Source organism: Salmo trutta, chromosome 21 (genome assembly GCF_901001165.1).
Source record: "Salmo trutta chromosome 21, fSalTru1.1, whole genome shotgun sequence".
NCBI classification, from domain to species: Eukaryota; Metazoa; Chordata; class Actinopteri; order Salmoniformes; family Salmonidae; genus Salmo; species Salmo trutta.
The window spans coordinates 51,685,510-51,706,718 of NC_042977.1; the positions used below are offsets into that span (position 1 = coordinate 51,685,510).

Here is a 21,209-nt window from a genome sequence, read left to right on the forward strand (position 1 = left end):
GCGAATGAGCCACAGAGAGAGAGACCTCCAGAGAAAACAACTGACTGGGTTTTTAAACCAAGAGAAAGGGGATGTGATTGGGTGATGGAAAAGGAGCAGGTGTCTTCTGATTAGCGACTGATTGGTGACTGATTGGGGAATGATGATTGTCACCTGTGAGGGGAGAAGGAGAGAAAAGAAATACACACTCAGGATACCTGTATCTGTAACAGTATTCATTTTGAATTGTTAGATTTATATGCACTTTGTTTATAAACATTAAAAAGTTATACTTTAAATGCACATGTTTAATAGTATTCTTTTTCATAACAGCCTTCCCTGTGGCTCAGTCGGTGGAGCATGGTGTGTATAACGCCAGGGTTGTGGGTTCGATTCCCATGGGGGGGGCCAGTACAAAACAAATATGAAGAAGAAAAAATATGCATGAAATGAAATGTATGCATTCACTACTGTAAGTCGCTCTGGATAAGAGCGTCTGCTAAATGACTAAAATGTAAATAACAAACCAGTGCATTCTTAAATACATTGTGGTTAAGGTAGAGTAGGATTTCATTTAATTAGAATTGTTTAAAACTAATCATAGTCAAACTATCACAAATACAAAACATATATTTTTTTAAAGAGCCGTTTGGGAGCCAAAAGAACCGGCTCACTGAACAGAACCGGAAGGCCCATCACTAAAGGTCGGTTTTAACACCGGCTGTGTCCCGGAGAGGGCGCCACAAGGACTTGGAAAACACTACAGATCACATGACTAGCACCGAGTAGCAGGGACAAACATGGCCGTCTCCGGTGTGTTCAAAGCGGGTCTGTTCAACCACAAAGTGGCGGTGGTAACGGGAGGAGGCACCGGAATCGGTAAAGCCATCTCCTCCGAACTGCTGCAGCTGGGTAGGTACTGTGTTCAGACGTATGGTTACTCTGTGTGTGTCAGCGTTTAGACACGCAGGGAGTCGCTCGTTAGGTTATAGCAGCACTGAGTGAACTTTAACCCAGATCAGGGCTTCTTACACTTTCAGCCTGGGACCCAAATGAGAAATGCAGTTTTCCTGGGACCCAAGTTTAGGAAAATATGCAACTATACCTAAATATCGGTACATTTCATTGCCCTTATGCCTAAAACAAATAACAATGACATAAAATATCCATATAAATATGTATTAATGTTTATTTTCCCCCATTAAAAACACTCTTACATATGTGTCTAGGTTGGAACTGTAGCTGTTTAAAATACAATAAATAAGTTTCATTCTGAACTGGAATAACCAGATTGATCACATCACACAGATGAATAACAGAACACACACAGGCTTTTTGATCGTGCAACACTAAGAAACAGTACAGATGAACAATGATCAGGCCTACTGCACATCCTACTGCACATCCTACTGTACAGCTTAATGTAGAAATGAGCAGGCCTACTGCACATCCTACTGCACATCCTACTGTACAGCTTAATGTAGAAATGATCAGGCCTACTGCACATCCTACTGTACATCCTACTGTACATCTTAATGTAGAAATGATCAGGCCTACTGCACATCCTACTGTACAGCTTAATGTAGAAATGAGCAGGCCTACTGCACATCCTACTGCACATCCTACTGTACATCTTAATGTAGAAATGATCAGGCCTACTGCACATACTACTGTACATCTTAATGTAGAAATTATCATGCCTACTGCACATCCTACTGTACATCCTACTGTACATCCTACTGTACAGCTTAATGTAGAAATGATCAGGGCCTACTGCACATACTACTGTACAGCTTAATGTAGAAATGACCAGGCCTACTGCATATCCTACTGTACAGCTTAATGTAGAAATGATCAGGCCTACTGCACATCCTACTGTACATCCTACTGTACATCCTACTGCACATCCTACTGTACAGCTTAATGTAGAAATGATCAGGCCTACTGCACATCCTACTGTACATCCTACTGTACATCCTACTGCACATCCTACTGTACATCCTACTGTACAGCTTAATGTAGAAATGATCAGGTCTACTACACATCCTACTGCACATCCTACTGTACAGCTTAATGTAGAAATGATCAGGCCTACTGCACATCCTACTGTACATCTTACTGTACAGCTTAATGTAGAAATGATCAGGCCTACTGCACATCCTACTGCACATCCTACTGTACATCCTACTGTACAGCTTAATGTAGAAATTCTGTCCCAAGATGGCGTAGCAGTTCAGACGTCCTGTCGTGTCCCGTGTATATATATATATATTTACATATTTTTTTCTTCACTTATCTTTTTACATTTTTTTTTTATTCTAAATACTCAACCTCAAAGCACTCTCCTGCAACCCACCTCATCAATTTAAAAAAAAAGAAAGTATTATTTACCTCATCTGAATTCCACGACAGAAGCTAGCCAGAGGTTAGCCATTTTCACTGGCTAACGTTGAAGTTCAGCTAGCTACGGTTAGCTGTCCTCAGCTATCCATTAGCTCGAAAAGCTATCGCCAGTTTTTGTACAGCGCGACTCAGACCAGAGCATATCGGACCTATTCTCTCTCCTTTCCTCGATTTCTACCGCAGGCTCTGGACATTTACACCTGGATCTTGCAGCTAACTAGCTGCTACCTGAGTGACTATTGGCAACGTCGGTCTCGGAATTAACACACACTATTACGGAGCTAGCTAGCTAGCTAGCCAGCTGAAGAGTTCCGTCAGCCACTCGTGGGCTATTCCTGAGCTAGCCAGCTGAAGTGTCTCCTGGGCTACAACTCACCTATCCTGACCCGTTTTACTGCCGATCCGGAGCCCCATTGGGTCTTCACGACTGGATCACCGACGTTATCTGCCCGAGGGAGTTATCCAACTGGCCCCTCCGCCGCGACGTAACCTGATCGCCCATCTGCGGCCAGCTAATCGTTAGCTGTCTTTTCGGCTGCGATCTGAATAGGTCTGTCGGACACTTTTCTTGGGCCACTATAACTAACTATTTTGCCAACTTGGACAGGTCCCCCCTTCCACACGGAACCCCACTAACCCACAGACGGAAACGCACGAGGCGGCTAAAAACAGACCTCCCTCCATCTTCCACCAGCTTGCTACCTATGGCCCGGCTAGCTGTCTGAATCTCACTGGACCCTCTGATCACTCGGCTAAGCATGCCTCTCCTTAATGTCAATATGCCTTGTCCATTGCTGTTCTGGTTAGTGTTTATTGGCTTATTTCACTGTAGAGCCTCTAGCCCTGCTCATTATACCTTATCCAACCTCTCAGTTCCTCCACCCACACATGCTATGACATCTTCTGGTTTCAATGATGTTTCTAGAGACAATATCTCTCTCATAATCACTAAATGCCTAGGTTTACCTCCTCTGTACTCACATCCCACCATACCTTTGTCTGTACATTATACCTTGAAGCTATTTTATCGCCCCCAGATACCTGCTCCTTTTTCTCTCTATTCTGGACGTCACAGACGACCAATTCTTATAGCTTTTAGCCGTACCCTCATACTTATTCTTCTCTGCTCCGCTGGGGATGTAGAGGTGAATCCAGGCCCTGCAGTGCCTGGCTCCACACCTACTCCCCAGGCGCTCTCTTTTGATGACTTCTGTAACCGTAATAGCCTTGGTTTCATGCATGTTAACATTAGAAGCCTCCTCCCTAAGTTTGTTTTATTCACTGCTTTAGCACACTCTGCCAACCCGGATGTCCTAGCTGTGTCTGAATCTTGGCTTAGGAAGTCCACCAAAAACTGTGAAATCTTCATCCCTAACTACGTTTTCAGACAAGATAGAACGACCAAAGGGGGCGGTGTTGCAATCTACTGCAGAGATAGCTTGCAGAGTTCTGTCCTACTATCCAGGTCTGTACCCAAACAATTTGAACTTCTACTTTTAAAAATCCACCTCTCCAAAAACAAGTCTCTCACCGTTGCCGCCTGCTATAGACCCCCCTCGGCCCCTAGCTGTGCTCTGGACACCATATGTGAACTGATTGCCCCCCATCTATCTTCAGAGCTCGTGCTACTAGGCGACTTAAACTGGGACATGCTTAACATCCCAGCCATTCTACAATCCAAGCTTGATGCCCTCAATCTCACACAAATTATTAATGAACCCACCAGGTACAACCCCAAAGCCGCAAACACTGGCACCCTCATAGATATCATCCTAACCAATGTGCCCTCTAATTACACCTCTGCTGTTTTCAACCAAGATCTCAGCGATCACTGCCTCATTGCCTGCACCCGTAATGGGTCAGCGGTCAAACGACCTCCACTCATCACTGTCAAACGCTCCCTGAAACATTTCAATGAGCAAGCCTTTCTAATCGACCTGGCCCTGGTATCCTGGAAGGATATTGACCTCATCCCGTCAGTAGAGGATGCCTGGTTATTTTTTAAAAATGCCTTCCTCTCCATCTTAAATAAGCATGCCCCTTTCAAGAAATTTAGAACCAGGAACAGATATAGCCCTTGGTTCTCCCCAGACCTGACTGCCCTTAACCAACACAAAAATATCCTGTGGCGTTCTGCATTAGCATCGAACTGCCCCCGCGATATGCAACTTTTTAGGGAAGTTAGAAACCAATACACACAGGCAGTTAGAAACGCCAAGGCTAGCTTTTTCAAACAGAAATTTGCTTCGTGCAACTCCAACTCTAAAAAGTTCTGGGACATTGTAAAGTCCATGGAGAATAAGAACACCTCCTCCCAACTGCCCACTGCACTGAGGATAGGAAACTCTGTCACCACCGATAAGCCCACTATAATTGAGAATTTCAATAAGCACTTTTCTACGGCTGGCCATGCTTTCCACCTAACTACCCCTACTGTATTCAACAGCACTGCACCCCCCACAGTTACTCGCCCAAGCCTCCCCCATTTCTCCTTCTCCCAAATCCATTCAGCTGATGTTCTGAAAGAGCTGCAATATCTGGACCCCTACAAATCAGCTGGGCTTGACAATCTGGACCCTTTCTTTCTAAAATTATCTGCCGAAATTATTGCAACCCCTATTACTAGCCTGTTCAACCTCTCTTTCGTGTCGTCTGAGATTCCCATAGATTGGAAAGCAGCTGCTGTCATCCCCCTCTTCAAAGGAGGTGACACTCTTGACCCAAATTGCTACAGACCTATATCCATCCTACCCTGCCTTTCTAAGGTCTTCGAAAGCCAAGTCAACAAACAGATTACCGACTATTTCGAATCCCATCGCACCCTCTCCGCTATGCAATCTGGTTTCAGAGCTGGTCATGGGTGCACCTCAGCCACGCTCAAGGTCCTAAACGACATCGTAACCGCCATCGATAAGAAACAATACTGTGCTGCCGTATTCATTGACCTGGCCAAAGCTTTTGACTCTGTTAATCACCATATCCTCATCGGCAGACTTAGTAGCCTTGGTTTCTCAAACGATTGCGTCGCCTGGTTCACCAACTACTTCTCTGACAGAGTTCAGTGTGTCAAATCGGAGGGCCTACTGTCTGGACCTCTGGCAGTCTCTATGGGGGTACCACAGGGTTCAATTCTTGGGCCAACTCTTTTCTCTGTATACATAAATGATGTCGCTCTTGCTGCTGGTGAATCTCTGATCCACCTCTACGCAGACGACACCATTCTGTATACTTCTGGCCCTTCTTTGGACACTGTGTTAACAACCCTCCAGACGAGCTTCAATGCCATTCAACTCTCCTTCCGTGGTCTCCAACTGCTCCTAAACACAAGTAAAACTAAATGCATGCTCTTCAACCGATCGCTGCCTGCACCTGCCCGCCCATCCAGCATAACTTCTCTGGACGGTTCTAACTTAGAATTTGTGGACAACTACAAATACCTAGGTGTCTGGTTAGACTGTAAACTCTCCTTCCAGACTCACATCAATCATCTCCAATCCAAAGTGAAATCTAGAATTGGCTTCCTATTTCGCAACAAAGCATCCTTCACTCATGCTGCCAAACATACCCTCGTAAAACTGACCATCCTACCAATCCTCGACTTCGGCGATGTCATTTACAAAATAGCCTCCAATACCCTACTCAACAAGCTGGATGCAGTCTATCACAGTGCCATCCGTTTTGTCACCAAAGCCCCATATACAACCCACCACTGCGACCTGTACGCTCTCGTTGGCTGGCCTTCACTTCATAATCGTCGCCAAACACATTGGCTCCAGGTCATCTACAAGACCCTGCTAGGTAAAGTCCCCCCTTATCTCCGCTCACTGGTCACCATAGCAGCACCCACCTGTAGCACGCGCTCCAGCAGGTATATCTCTCTGGTCACCCCTAAAGCCAACTCCTCCTTTGGTCGTCTCTCCTTCCAGTTCTCAGCTGCCAATGACTGGAACGAACTACAAAAATCTCTAAAACTGGAAACACTTATCTCCCTCACTAGCTTTAAGCACCAGCTGTCAGAGCAGCTCACAGATCTCTGCACCTGTACATAGCCCATCTTTAATTGAACCCAAACTACCACCTTTTCCCCTACTGTATTTATTTATTTTATTTATTTTGCTCCTTTGCACCATATTATTTATATTTTAACTTTGAACTTTCTTCAAACTACAAATCTACCATTCCAGTGTTTTTCTTGCCATACTTTATTTACTTTGCCACCATGGCATTTTTTTGCCTTTACCTCCCTTATCTCACATCATTTGCTCACATTGTATATAGTCTTATTTTTTTCTACTGCATCATTGATTGTATGTTGTTTTACTCCATGTGTAACTCTGTGTTTTTGTATGTTGTCGAACTGCTTTGCTTTATCTTGGCCAGGTCGCAATTGTAAATGACAACTTGTTCTCAACTTGCCTACCTGGTTAAATAAAGGTGAAATAAAATAAATAAAAAGAAATGATCAGGCCTACTGCACATCCTACTGTACAGCTTAATGTAGAAATGATCAGGCCTACTGCACATCCTACTGTACAGCTTAATGTAGAAATGATCAGGCCTACTGTACATCCTACTGTACAGCTTAATGTAGAAATGATCAGGCCTACTGTACATCCTACTGCACATCCTACTGCACATCCTACTGTACAGCTTAATGTAGAAGTTACTGTTGAAAGAAAGTCTAGCTTGGAACTGTTGCTGTTTAAAATACAATTATTATTTTTAATTCTGAACTGGAATAAAGTGATTGATCACATCTGTAGACCAGAAAACACACCCTCAGTCCTAATGACAGCAGGTCTGTTGTGGGCTCTGTTTTTAACAGTGCATCTCTGAGGTTATGCTCAGCCTTGAGACTGTTTCTGTACGTGTTTTTTAAGTAGGTCAGAGTTCAGAACCCTGACTCACATAGGTATGTGGAACCAAACTGGATCAGAACACCTACTGCGTTCTCAGTCAGGCAGGAAACCGCTTCCTCTGCGTTCTCAGTCAGGCAGGAAACTGCTTCCTCTGCGTTCTCAGTCAGGCAGGAAACTGCTTCCTCTGCGTTCTCAGTCAGGCAGGAAACTGCTTCCTCTGCGTTCTCAGTCAGGCAGGAAACTGCTTCCTCTGCGTTCTCAGTCAGGCAGGAAACCGCGTTCTCAGTCAGGCAGGAAACTGCTTCCTCTGCGTTCTCAGTCAGGCAGGAAACCGCTTCCTCTGCGTTCTCAGTCAGGCAGGAAACCGCTTCTTCTGCGTTTTCAGTCAGGCAGGAAACCGCTTCCTCTGCGTTCTCAGTCAGGCAGGAAACTGCTTCCTCTGCGTTCTCAGTCAGGCAGGAAACCGCTTCCTCTGCTTTCTCAGTCAGGCAGGAAACCGCTTCCTCTGCGTTCTCAGTCAGGCAGGAAACCGCTTCCTCTGTGTTCTCAGTCAGGCAGGAAACCGCTTCCTCTGCGTTCTCAGTCAGGCAGGAAACCGCTTCCTCTGCGTTCTCAGTCAGGCAGGAAACCGCTTCCTCTGCGTTCTCAGTCAGGCAGGAGACTGCTTCCTCTGCGTTCTCAGTCAGGCAGGAAACTGCTTCCTCTGCGTTCTCAGTCAGGCAGGAAACTGCTTCCTCTGCGTTCTCAGTCAGGCAGGAAACTGCTTCCTCTGCGTTCTCAGTCAGGCAGGAAACCGCTTCCTCTGCGTTCTCAGTCAGGCAGGAGACTGCTTCCTGTTGTAGATGAATGTTTCCCTCAAAAAGCATCTTGCTTCAATATGTTTATTCCAGTTCAGAAAAACAACTATTATTGTATTTTAACAGCAACAGTTCCAACCTAGACTAGTTTTCAACAATAATGTCTACAGTAAGATGTACAGTAGGCCTGATCATATCAGGCTGTAACCTGGTGATCATGTGTCTCTGTGTATCAGGCTGTAACCTGGTGATCATGTCTCTGTGTATCAGGCTGTAACCTGGTGATCATGTGTCTCTGTGTATCAGGCTGTAACCTGGTGATCATGTCTCTGTGTATCAGGCTGTAACCTGGTGATCATGTGTCTCTGTGTATCAGGCTGTAACGTGGTGATCATGTCTCTGTGTATCAGGCTGTAACCTGGTGATCATGTCTCTGTGTATCAGGCTGTAACCTGGTGATCATGTCTCTGTGTATCAGGCTGTAACCTGGTGATCATGTGTCTCTGTGTATCAGGCTGTAACCTGGTGATCATGTCTCTGTGTATCAGGCTGTAACGTGGTGATCTCCAGTAGGAAGTTGGAGAGGTTGGAGGCTGCAGCTGACGAGCTGAGACGGAGTATACCTCAGTCTAGCCCTGCCTCTGTCACCCCTATAGTCTGTAACATACGCAATGAGGAGGAGGTAGGTCTACACAGCATCCTGTAACTTCCACATTGAGGAAGAGGTACACACAGCATCCTGTAACTTCCACATTGAGGAAGAGGTAGGTCTACACAGCATCCTGTAACTTCCACATTGAGGAAGGGGTACACACAGCATCCTGTAACTTCCACATTGAGGAAGGGGTACACACAGCACCCTGTAACTTCCACATTGAGGAAGAGGTACACACAGCAACCCATGGCGTATCAAGGGAAACCTCTTCTCTGTGTGTGTAGGTGAAGTCTCTGGTCTCGTCAGTGTTGCAGCAGTATGGTCGTATAGACTTCCTGGTAAATAACGGTGGAGGCCAGTTCAGCAGCCCAGCAGAACACACCTCATCTAAAGGGTGGAAGGCTGTCATAGATACAAACCTCACAGGAACCTTCCACTGCTGCAAGGAAGGTAGGATGGCGTGTGTGTGTGTGTGTGTAACGTGATGTGTGTGTGTGTGTGTGTGTGTGTGTGTGTGTGTGTGTGTGTGTGTGTGTGTGTGTGTGTGTGTGTGTGTGTGTGTGTGTAACATGATGTGTGTTTTCCTAGTGTATGCCGCATGGATGAAGGACAATGGGGGAGCGATCGTCAACATCATCGCTGATATGTGGAAGGGCTTCCCGGGCATGGCGTGAGTCTCTCACTTCCTGATTCACACTGATAATAATACATCTGATGAGACACTACCTCCATTCATACCTACCCTACCTACCTACCCACCTATCCACCTATCCACCTACCTACCTACCTACCTACCTACCTACCTACCTACCTACCTACCTATCCACCTACCTACCTACCTACCTACCTACCTACCTACCTACTGACCCACCCACCTACCTACCTACCTACCTACCTACCTACTGATCCACCCACCTACCTACCTACCTACCTACTGACCCACCCACCTACCTACCTACCTACCTACCTACCTACCTACCTACCCTACCTACTGACCCATCCACACACCTACCTACCTACCTACCTACCTACCTACCTACCTACCTACCCACCTATCCACCTACCTACCTACCTACCTATCCACCTACCTACCTACCTACCTACCTACCTACCTATCCACCTATCCACCTACCTACCTACCAACCTACCTACCCACCTATCCACCTACCTACCTACCTCCCTACCTACCTACCTACCTACCTACCTACCTACCCACCTATCCACCTACCTACCTACCTACCTATCCACCTACCTACCTACCTACCTCCCTACCTACCTACCTACCTACCTATCCACCTACCTACCTACCTACCTACCTACCTACCTACCTACTGATCCACCCACCTACCTACCTACCTACCTACCAACTCTACCTACCTACCTACCTACCTACCTACCTACCTACCTACCTACTGACCCATCCACCCACCTACCTACCTGCCTACCTACCTACCAACTCTCTACCTACCTCCATTCATACCTACCTGACTACCTGCCTACCTACCTACCTACCTACCTACCTACCTACCTACCAACTACCTACCTACCTACCTACCTCCATTCATACCTACCTACCTACCTACCTACCAACTACCTACCTACCTACCTACCTACCTACCTACCTACCTACCAACTACCTACCTACCAACTACCTACCTACCTACCTACCTACCTACCTACCAACTACCTACCTCCATTCATACCTATCTACCTACCTACCTACCTACCTACCTACCAACTACCTACCTACCTACCTACCTACCAACTACCTACCTACCTCCATTCATACCTACCTACCTACCTACCTACCAACTACCTACCTCCATTCATACCTACCTACCTACCTACCTACCTACCTTCCTTCCTTCCTACCTACCTACCTACCTACCAACTACCTATCTACCTACCTACCTACCTACCTACCTACCTACCAACTACCTACCTACCTACCTACCAACTACCTACCTCCATTCATACCTATCTACCTACCTACCTACCTACCTACCAACTACCTACCTACCTACCTACCTACCTACCTACCTACTGACCCATCCACCCACCTACCTACCTGCCTACCTACCTACCAACTCTCTACCTACCTCCATTCATACCTACCTGACTACCTGCCTACCTACCTACCTACCTACCTGACTACCTGCCTACCTACCTACCTACCTACCTACCTACCTACCAACTACCTACCTTCCTACCTACCTACCTACCTACCTACCTACCTACCTACCAACTACCTACCTCCATTCATACCTACCTAACTACCTACCTACCAACTACCTACCTACCTACCTACCAACTACCTACCTACCTACCAACTACCTACCTACCAACTACCTACCTACCTACCTACCTACCAACTACCTACCTCCATTCATACCTATCTACCTACCTACCTACCTACCTACCTACCAACTACCTACCTACCTACCTACCTACCTACCTACCTACCAACTACCTACCTACCTCCATTCATACCTACCTACCTACCTACCAACTACCTACCTCCATTCATACCTACCTACCTACCTACCTACCTACCTACCAACTACCTACCTACCTACCTACCTACCAACTACCTACCTCCATTCATTCATACCTACCTACCTACCTACCTACCTACCTACCTACCTACCTACCAACTACCTACCTACCTACCTACCTACCTACCTCCATTCATACCTACCTACCTACCTACCAACTACCTACCTCCATTCATACCTACCTACCTACCTACCTACCTACCTCCATTCATACCTACCTACCTACCTACCTTCCTTCCTTACTGAGGGGACCTCACGCGCTGACGTCTGCATTGTGTCTGTCCAGTCATACCGGAGCAGCTCGGGCCGCTGTGGACAACCTGACGAAGACTCTGGCCATCGAATGGGCCGTATCTGGAGTCCGGGTCAACGCCATAGCACCGGTACGTACGTGGTCAGAGTCGACGCCGTAGCACCGGTACGTACGTGGTCAGAGTCGACGCCGTAGCACCGGTACGTGGTCAGAGTCGACGCCGTAGCGCCGGTACGTACGTGGTCAGAGTCGACGCCGTAGCGCCGGTACGTACGTGGTCAGAGTCGACGCCGTAGCACCGGTACGTGGTCAGAGTCGACGCCGTAGCACCGGTACGTGGTCAGAGTCGACGCCGTAGCACCGGTACGTGGTCAGAGTCGACGCCGTAGCACCGGTACGTACGTGGTCAGAGTCGACGCCGTAGCGCCGGTACGTGGTCAGAGTCGACACCGGTACGTGGTCAGAGTCGACGCCGGTACGTGGTCAGAGTCGACGCCGTAGCGCCGGTACGTACGTGGTCAGAGTCGACGCCGTAGCGCCGGTACGTACGTGGTCAGAGTCGACGCCGTAGCGCCGGTACGAACGTGGTCAGAGTCGACGCCGTAGCACCGGTACGTACGTGGTCAGAGTGGACGCCGTAGCACCGGTACGTGGTCAGAGTGGACACCGTAGCGCCGGTACGTACGTGGTCAGAGTCGACGCCGTAGCGCCGGGACGTGTTTAGAGTCGACGCCGTAGCACCGGTACGTGGTCAGAGTCGACGCCGTAGCACCGGTACGTACGTGGTCAGAGTCGACGCCGTAGCGCCGGTACGTGGTCAGAGTCAACACCGGTACGTGGTCAGAGTCGACACCGGTACGTGGTCAGAGTCGACGCCGGTACGTGGTCAGAGTCGACACCGTAGCGCCGGTACGTACGTGGTCAGAGTCGACGCCGGTACGCGGTCAGAGTCGACGCCGTAGCGCCGGTACGTACGTGGTCAGAGTCGACGCCGTAGCACCGGTACGTACGTGGTCAGAGTCGACGCCGTAGCGCCGGTATGTACGTGTGTGTGTGTTCACTGTGTGCCTGAATTGTAATTGCACTAAGATGTGACGATATGACTGACCTGAAGACTTGCGTTTGCTCCCCAAGCTCTCAAAGCCTTAACTTAAGCTCAGTGGGCTAACCCAGTCTTACGGTACCTAGGAGGCCCGCGGGTTTCACGCCAGTCCCTCTGTCACCTCTTCCAGGGTACCATCATCTCCAAGACAGCCGTTGAGAACTATAAGGAGTTTGGACCAACACTGTTTAAGATGTCTGTTCCCTTCAGTCCTGCTAAAAGACTGGGCGTCCCAGAGGAGGTACTCACAGCATTTATGTACATACGACATACACACAGCACAGTGCTTCACAGGTCTCTCTCTCTGTGTGTACTGACGGTGTGTCTCTCTCTCTGTGTGTACTGACGGTCTCTCTCTCTCTCTCTCTCTCTGTGTGTACTGAGGGTCTCTCTCTCTCTGTGTGTACTGACGGTGTGTCTCTCTCTCTGTGTGTACTGACGGTCTCTCTCTCTCTCTCTCTCTCTCTGTGTGTACTGACGGTCTCTCTCTCTCTCTCTCTGTGTGTACTGACGGTGTGTCTCTCTCTCTGTGTGTACTGACGGTCTCTCTCTCCCTCTCTCTCTGTGTGTACTGACGGTCTCCCTCTCTCTCTCTGTGTGTGTACTGACGGTCTCTCTCTCTCTGTGTGTACTGAGGGTCTCTCTCTCTGTGTACTGACGGTCTCTCTCTCTCTGTGTGTACTGACGGTCTCTCCCTCTCTCTCTCTCTCTCTGTGTACTGACGGTCTCTCCCTCTCTCTCTGTGTGTACTGACAGTCTCTCCCTCTCTCTCTCTGTGTGTACTGACAGTCTCTCTCTCTCTCTGTGTGTACTCACGGTCTCTCTCTTTCTGTGTGTACTGACGGTGTCTCTCTCTCCCTCTCTCTCTGTGTGTGCTGATGGTGTCTCTCTCTCTCTGTGTGTACTGACGGTCTCTCTCTCTCCCTCCCTGTCTCTCTGTGTGTACTGACGGTGTCTCTCTCCCTCTCTCTCTGTGTGTACTGACGGTCTCTCTCTCTGTGTGTACTGATGGTCTCTCTCTCTGTGTGTACTGACGGTCTCTCTCTCTCTGTGTGTACTGACGGTCTCTCCCTCTCTCTCTCTCTGTGTGTACTGACAGTCTCTCCCTCTCTCTCTCTGTGTGTACTGACAGTCTCTCTCTCTCTCTGTGTGTACTGACGGTCTCTCTCTCTGTGTGTACTGACGGTCTCTCTCCCTCTCTCTGTGTGTACTGACGGTCTCTCTCGCTCTCTCTCTCTCTCTCTCTCTCTCTCTCTGTGTGTACTGACGGTCTCTCTCTCTCTCTGTGTGTACTGACGGTCTCTCTCCCTCAATCTCTCTCTGTGTGTACTGACGGTCTCTCTCTCTCTCTCTCTCTCTCTGTGTGTACTGACGGTCTCTCTCCCTCTCTCTCTGTGTGTACTGACGGTCTCTCTCTCTGTGTGTACTGACGGTCTCTCTCTCTGTGTGTACTGACGGTCTCTCTCTCTCTGTGTGTACTGACAGTCTCTCCCTCTCTCTGTGTGTACTGACGGTCTCTCTCTCTCTTTGTACTGACAGTCTCTCTCTCTCTCTGTGTGTACTGACGGTCTCTCCCTCTCTCTCTCTCTGTGTGTACTGACAGTCTCTCCCTCTCTCTCTGTGTGTACTGACAGTCTCTCTCTCTCTCTGTGTGTACTGACAGTCTCTCTCTCTCTCTGTGTGTACTGACGGTCTCTCTCTCTCTGTGTGTACTGACGGTCTCTCTACCTCTCTCTGTGTGTACTGACGGTCTCTCTCTCTCTCTCTCTCTCTGTGTGTACTGACGGTCTCTCTCTCTCTCTCTGTGTACTGACGGTCTCTCTCCCTCAATCTCTCTCTGTGTGTACTGACGGTCTCTCTCTCTCTCTCTCTGTGTGTACTGACGGTCTCTCTCCCTCTCTCTGTGTGTACTGACGGTCTCTGTCTCTCTCTCTCTCTGTATGTACTGACGGTCTCTCTCTCTCTCTCTCTCTCTGTGTGTACTGACGGTCTCATATCCTCTCTCTCGCTCTCTCTCTTGTGTGTACTGACGGCTCTCTCTCTCTCTCTGTGTGTGACGGTCTCTCTCTCTCTCTGTGGGTGTACTGACGGTGTCCTCTCCTCTCTATCCTCTCTCTCTGTTGGTAACTGACGGTTCTCTCGATTCTCTTCTCTCTCTCTGTGTTGTACTGACGGTCTCTCTCTCCTCTCTCTCTCTCTGTGTGTACTGAAGGTGCCTCTATCTCTCTCTCTCTCTCTGTGGTGTGACTGACGGGTCTCCTCTCTCTCTCTCTCTCTCTCTGTGTGGTACTGACGGTCTCTCTCTTCCTCTCTCTCTGTGTGTACAATGACGAGTCTCTCTCTCTCTCTCTCTCTGTGTGTACTGACGGTCTCTCTCTCTCTCTCTCTGTGTGTACTGACGGTCTCTCTCTCTCTCTCTCTCTGTGTGTACTGACGGTCTCTCTCTCTCTCTCTCTCTCTGTGTGTACTGACGGTCTCTCTCTCTCTCTCTCTCTCTGTGTGTACTGACGGTCTCTCTCTCTCTCTCTCTGTGTGTACTGACGGTCTCTCTCTCTCTCTCTCTCTCTCTGTGTGTGTACTGACAGTCTCTCTCTCTCAGATCTCTCCAGCAGTGTGCTTCCTCCTGTCTCCTGGTGCCTCTTACATCTCTGGAGCCACTTTGAGGGTGGACGCTGGACAGAGTCTTTACCACTCTATGTGGGAAATACCAGGTAGGTACACACACACACAGTTACTCACTTGTACACGTCTACACATGAGTTTATAACCTCCCTCTCATGCGCGTGTGTGTAGATCACAGTGCATGGCCTGCTGCCCCAGAGGGAGAGAATCTGGACACTCTGAAAGAGCTGCTGAAACCCAAGGCCAAGCTCTAACTGTCACTACGGAAACAAGGTCATCGCTACGGAGACCGACCCAGTACCGCGGTGACCGGCCTTGGCAACGGACGGACGGGTGTATGATTGTAGACAGACAGTAGATGTTTTAGAGAATTGTTTTTGAGAACGCTGATCAGAATGCGATCAATATGAATTAATGGAAGGGTCGGTGTCAATATAGAGACTGAACTCTATCTTTCTGCTCTCGTCCTATCAGCCTTACCGTTTGTGACCCTGTATCGCCCTGTGTGACCCTGTGTCGCCCTGTATCTCATGTACTGTACATAATTGTAGATTAATTCAGATATTATTAACATGATAATAGGCCTATGTGACAATTTTCCTGATTATTGGCTGTTATTAGTGTTTTAATAATGCCGAAGAATGTTGAATATGAACCATAATGTTTTTACTAATTCTTGTCTCATAAAGAAACATAACTCTGCCTTACAATAAACACCCTTTTACACTGACTTCTCCCTCAGGTCTGACCATGCGGTCTGTGGTTCTGCTTAGGGATGTAAAGATTCACCAATACGCATCAGTCCACGGACCCCAATCCGATCCAAATGTAGCATGCATTGGTCTGAAAATCCATTCACGAATTGCCGGTCCATCATTTTTGTTGTTGTTGATCATATTACATTCTACCTTCTGAAAATACCGTGACAACTGATGTACCCTCTTCTTCGTGTAACTGTTGACGATCATTGATCTACAAGTGATTTTACACGCCGAACAACCCCCAGGTAACATCAGTTATCTAGTCAAACTGAACACAAGGTCACGTTCTGACCAACATCAGTTATCTGGTCAAACTGAGGACAAGGTCACGTTCTGACCAACATCAGTTATCTGGTCAAACTGAACACAAGGTCACGTTCTGACCAACCCCCAGGTAACATCAGTTATCTAGTCAAACTGAACACAAGGTCACGTTCTGACCAACATCAGTTATCTGGTCAAACTGAGGACAAGGTCACGTTCTGACCAACCCCCAGGTAACATCAGTTATCTAGTCAAACTGAACACAAGGTCACGTTCTGACCAACATCAGTTATCTGGTCAAACTGAGCACAAGGTCACGTTCTGAACAACCCCCAGGTAACATCAGTTATCTGGTCAAACTGAGGACAAGGTCACGTTCTGACCAACCCCCAGGTAACATCAGTTATCTAGTCAAACTGAGCACAAGGTCACGTTCTGAACAACCCCCAGGTAACATCAGTTATCTGGTCAAACTGAGCACAAGGTCACGTTCTGAACAACCCCCAGGTAACATCAGTTATCTGGTCAAACTGAGCACAAGGTCACGTTCTGAACAACCCCCAGGTAACATCAGTTATCTGGTCAAACTGAGCACAAGGTTGACGGCTCATGATAATGGCTGGAAAAGAGCTAATGGAATGAAAAGCTAATGGAATGAAAAGCTAATGGAATGAAAAGCTAATGGAATGAAAAGCTAATGGAATGTAAAGCTAATGGAATGAAAAGAGCTAATGGAATGAAAAGAGCTAATGGAATGAAAAGCTAATGGAATGAAAAGCTAATGGAATGAAAAGCTAATGGAATGAAAAGCTAATGGAATGAAAAGAGCTAATGGAATGAAAAGAGCTAATGGAATGAAAAGAGCAAATGGAATGAAAAGAGCTAATGGAATGAAAAGCTAATGGAATGAAAAGAGCTAATGGAATGAAAAGCTAATGGAATGAAAAGCTAATGGAATGAAAAGAGCTAATGGAATGAAAAGAGCTAATGGAATGAAAAGCTAATGGAATGAAAAGCTAATGGAATGTAAAGCTAATGGAATGAAAAGCTAATGGAATGAAAAGAGCTAATGGAATGTAAAGCTAATGGAATGAAAAGCTAATGGAATGAAAAGAGCTAATGGAATGAAAAGCTAATGGAATGAAAAGAGCTAATGGAATGTAAAGCTAATGGAATGAAAAGAGCTAATGGAATGAAAAGAGCTAATGGAATGAAAAGAGCTAATGGAATGTAAAGCTAATGGAATGAAAAGCTAATGGAATGTAAAGCTAATGGAATGTAAAGCTAATGGAATGTAAAGCTAATGGAATGAAAAGCTAATGGAATGTAAAGCTAATGGAATGAAAAGAGCTAATGGAATGTAAAGCTAATGGAATGAAAAGAGCTAATGGAATGAAAAGAGCTAATGGAATGAAAAGAGCTAATGGAATGTAAAGCTAATGGAATGAAAAGCTAATGGAATGAAAAGAGCTAATGGAATGAAAAGCTAATGGAATGAAAAGCTAATGGAATGAAAAGCTAATGGAATGAAAAGAGCTAATGGAATGAAAAGCTAATGGAATGTAAAGCTAATGGAATGAAAAGCTAATGGAATGAAAAGAGCTAATGGAATGTAAAGCTAATGGAATGAAAAGCTAATGGAATGAAAAGAGCTAATGGAATGAAAAGAGCTAATGGAATGAAAAGCTAATGGAATGAAAAGCTAATGGAATGAAAAGCTAATGGAATGAAAAGCTAATGGAATGAAAAGCTAATGGAATGAAAAGAGCTAATTGAATGAAAAGCTAATGGAATGAAAAGAGCTAATGGAATGAAAAGAGCTAATGGAATGAAAAGCTAATGGAATGAAAAGCTAATGGAATGAAAAGAGCTAATTGAATGAAAAGCTAATGGAATGAAAAGCTAATGGAATGAAAAGAGCTAATGGAATGAAAAGCTAATGGAATGTAAAGCTAATGGAATGAAAAGCTAATGGAATGAAAAGCTAATGGAATGAAAAGAGCTAATGGAATGAAAAGCTAATGGAATGAAAAGCTAATGGAATGAAAAGAGCTAATGGAATGTAAAGCTAATGGAATGAAAAGCTAATGGAATGAAAAGAGCTAATGGAATGAAAAGCTAATGGAATGAAAAGCTAATGGAATGAAAAGCTAATGGAATGAAAAGCTAATGGAATGAAAAGAGCTAATGGAATGAAAAGAGCTAATGGAATGAAAAGAGCTAATGGAATGAAAAGCTAATGGAATGTAAAGCTAATGGAATGTAAAGCTAATGGAATGTAAAGCTAATGGAATGAAAAGCTAATGGAATGAAAAGCTAATGGAATGAAAAGCTAATGGAATGTAAAGCTAATGGAATGAAAAGCTAATGGAATGAAAAGCTAATGGAATGAAAAGCTAATGGAATGTAAAGCTAATGGAATGAAAAGCTAATGGAATGTAAAGCTAATGGAATGAAAAGAGCTAATGGAATGAAAAGCTAATGGAATGAAAAGCTAATGGAATGAAAAGAGCTAATGGAATGTAAAGCTAATGGAATGAAAAGAGCTAATGGAATGAAAAGAGCTAATGGAATGAAAAGCTAATGGAATGAAAAGAGCTAATGGAATGAAAAGCTAATGGAATGAAAAGCTAATGGAATGAAAAGAGCTAATGGAATGAAAAGAGCTAATGGAATGAAAAGCTAATGGAATGAAAAGAGCTAATGGAATGTAACCCTTTTGTTTTGATGTATTTGATACCATTCCACTTATTCCACTCCAGCCATTATCACGAGCCTGTCCTCCCCACCAACCTCCTGTGCTCTGCACAGCACCTTCAGCATACAAATGGCTTGATATGATATGAGGCTTTATTAGTTGAGTGAAGACCTATGTCATTTGCTAGGTTATTATCTATACACTGCGTTTTACCAGAATAAAAGTAGGCCTAAACTACCTGAGACAACTATTCTGGCTATACCTGCTGAACGGGGTTTACGATCGATTTTATTTGGATTGTTCAGCAATAGTTTTGTTAGTTTTGCTTTGAACATACAGTGTATATGGTAATTTTTAAATATACAGGGTAAAGTTGATCGTTTCATAACGAAGACACAATCACTTTTGCGAGCTGCAATGCATGGCCGAAGATAATCACGCCATAAAACCTTCACGAACTGTCAAATTATTCGGCTTTGAGATCGGGGGTGAAATCGAAAGTTGTGCTATATATTCATTGGCTATGTCATAGCTAATTCAAACGATAAATATTGATTCATTAGCAGCTCAAACATTTAATCTGCAAAAATGACAAGTTAATTAGTGGGTGATGGTGATTTCAGAAACGGTAGGGGGACAAAAACATTCCCCCCCTCCCTAATGGGGTGGTAGAGGCCTTGTCTCCCTTATGGCTCAGCTCAGGTGCCTACATAGTACATACATCATTTACACACACACACACACACACACACACACACACACACACACACACACACACACACACACACACACACACACACACACACACACACACACACACACACACACACACAGTAAATAGACCGTAGACACACATATTACATCTCTCTAACACACAGTCATTTCAGAGGCCCAGCTCATGAGTTCCATCAGCAGCAGATAGTCATTTAGAATGGAACTTTTTATGTTTATGTGTGGGCTCCCGAGCGGCAGACTCCCTGGTTCAGCAGTCTAAGGCTCTGCATCTCAGTGCTAGAGGCGTCACTACAGACCCTGGTTCAGCGGTCTAAGGCTCTGCATCTCAGTGCTGGAGGCGTCACTACAGACCCTGGTTCAGTGGTCTAAGGCACTGCATCTCAGTGCTGGAGGCGTCACTACAGACCCTGGTTCAGCGGTCTAAGGCTCTGCATCTCAGTGCTGGAGGCGTCACTACAGACCCTGGTTCAGCGGTCTAAGGCTCTGCATCTCAGTGCTAGAGGCGTCACTACAGACTCCCTGGTTCAGCGGTCTAAGGCACTGCATCTCAGTGCTGGAGGCGTCACTACAGACTCCCTGGTTCAGCGGTCTATTTAAAAAAATATATAATATTTCCCAATGTAGAAAAGTCTGTATACATACAATAAGTACATAAATAGACAATGATAACATATGCTAGGGGGTACAACAAATGACAGATTATACAAAGACCTTAAAAGAAACACACATTGTTTTAACAGCTTCCTGATTAGAAGAATGTAGAATGGTCTTAATGTATTGCTCGAATCCCTTCTAGAAAACATGGAAGAGTGGGTTTTTATTACTGAATTTACATTTATGAATATGAAACTTTGCCATTAGCACAATTAGATTTATGAGGTAAAATAGTTTTTCATTATCTTTATTATGGTTAAGGAAATCGAGCAGCACATTCTCCAATAACAAACAAAAGTCATCAAGAATATTAACAATTATAAAACTGTGAATATCTTTCCATAATTGTTTTACATGTAGACAAATGCCAAAATAAATGAGAAACTGTTTCTGGATGCTCAACACAAAAAGTACAATCAATGTTAATGTCTTTTTGAGTTTCTTCAGGTAATGATTGGCAGGGTAATACATATGGATCATTCTGAAAGAGACCTCTTTCACCTTGTTAACAAGCAGGTATTTGTGTGGTAATAACCAGACTTTTCCCCAACAGATATTAGTGACCAATGTATTCCAGTAATTTGTGACATATGGAATGGATACAATATCCCTTTGAAATAAAGCGGTTTAGCGGTCTAAGGCACTGCATTTTAGTGCTAGAGGCGTCACTACAGACTCCCTGGTTCGAATCCAGGCTGTATCACAACCGGCCGTGATTGGGAGTCACATAGGGTGACACACAATTGGCCCAACGTCGTCCGGGGTAGGCCGTCATTGTAAATAAGAATTTGTTCTTAATTAAATGACTTGCCTAGTTAAATAAATATAACAGATGTTATAATCAAACTGAATCGCTTCAAACTAAAACGTGT

General features: G+C 45.7%; 1 protein-coding gene across 1 annotated transcript; it reads left to right on the forward strand.

Annotated features, from left to right (window-relative positions):
- The first annotated feature begins 726 nt into the window (after window positions 1–726).
- pecr (peroxisomal trans-2-enoyl-CoA reductase) lies at window positions 727–15,955 on the forward strand. The gene is made up of 8 exons (XM_029706127.1): window positions 727–891; window positions 8,587–8,720; window positions 8,978–9,143; window positions 9,282–9,363; window positions 11,535–11,631; window positions 12,734–12,844; window positions 15,203–15,314; window positions 15,397–15,955. Exons 1-8 carry the CDS (start codon window positions 780–782, stop codon window positions 15,477–15,479), a joined length of 897 nt encoding a protein of 298 aa, XP_029561987.1. The 5' UTR covers window positions 727–779; the 3' UTR covers window positions 15,480–15,955.
- Window positions 15,956–21,209: the final 5,254 nt, after the last annotated feature.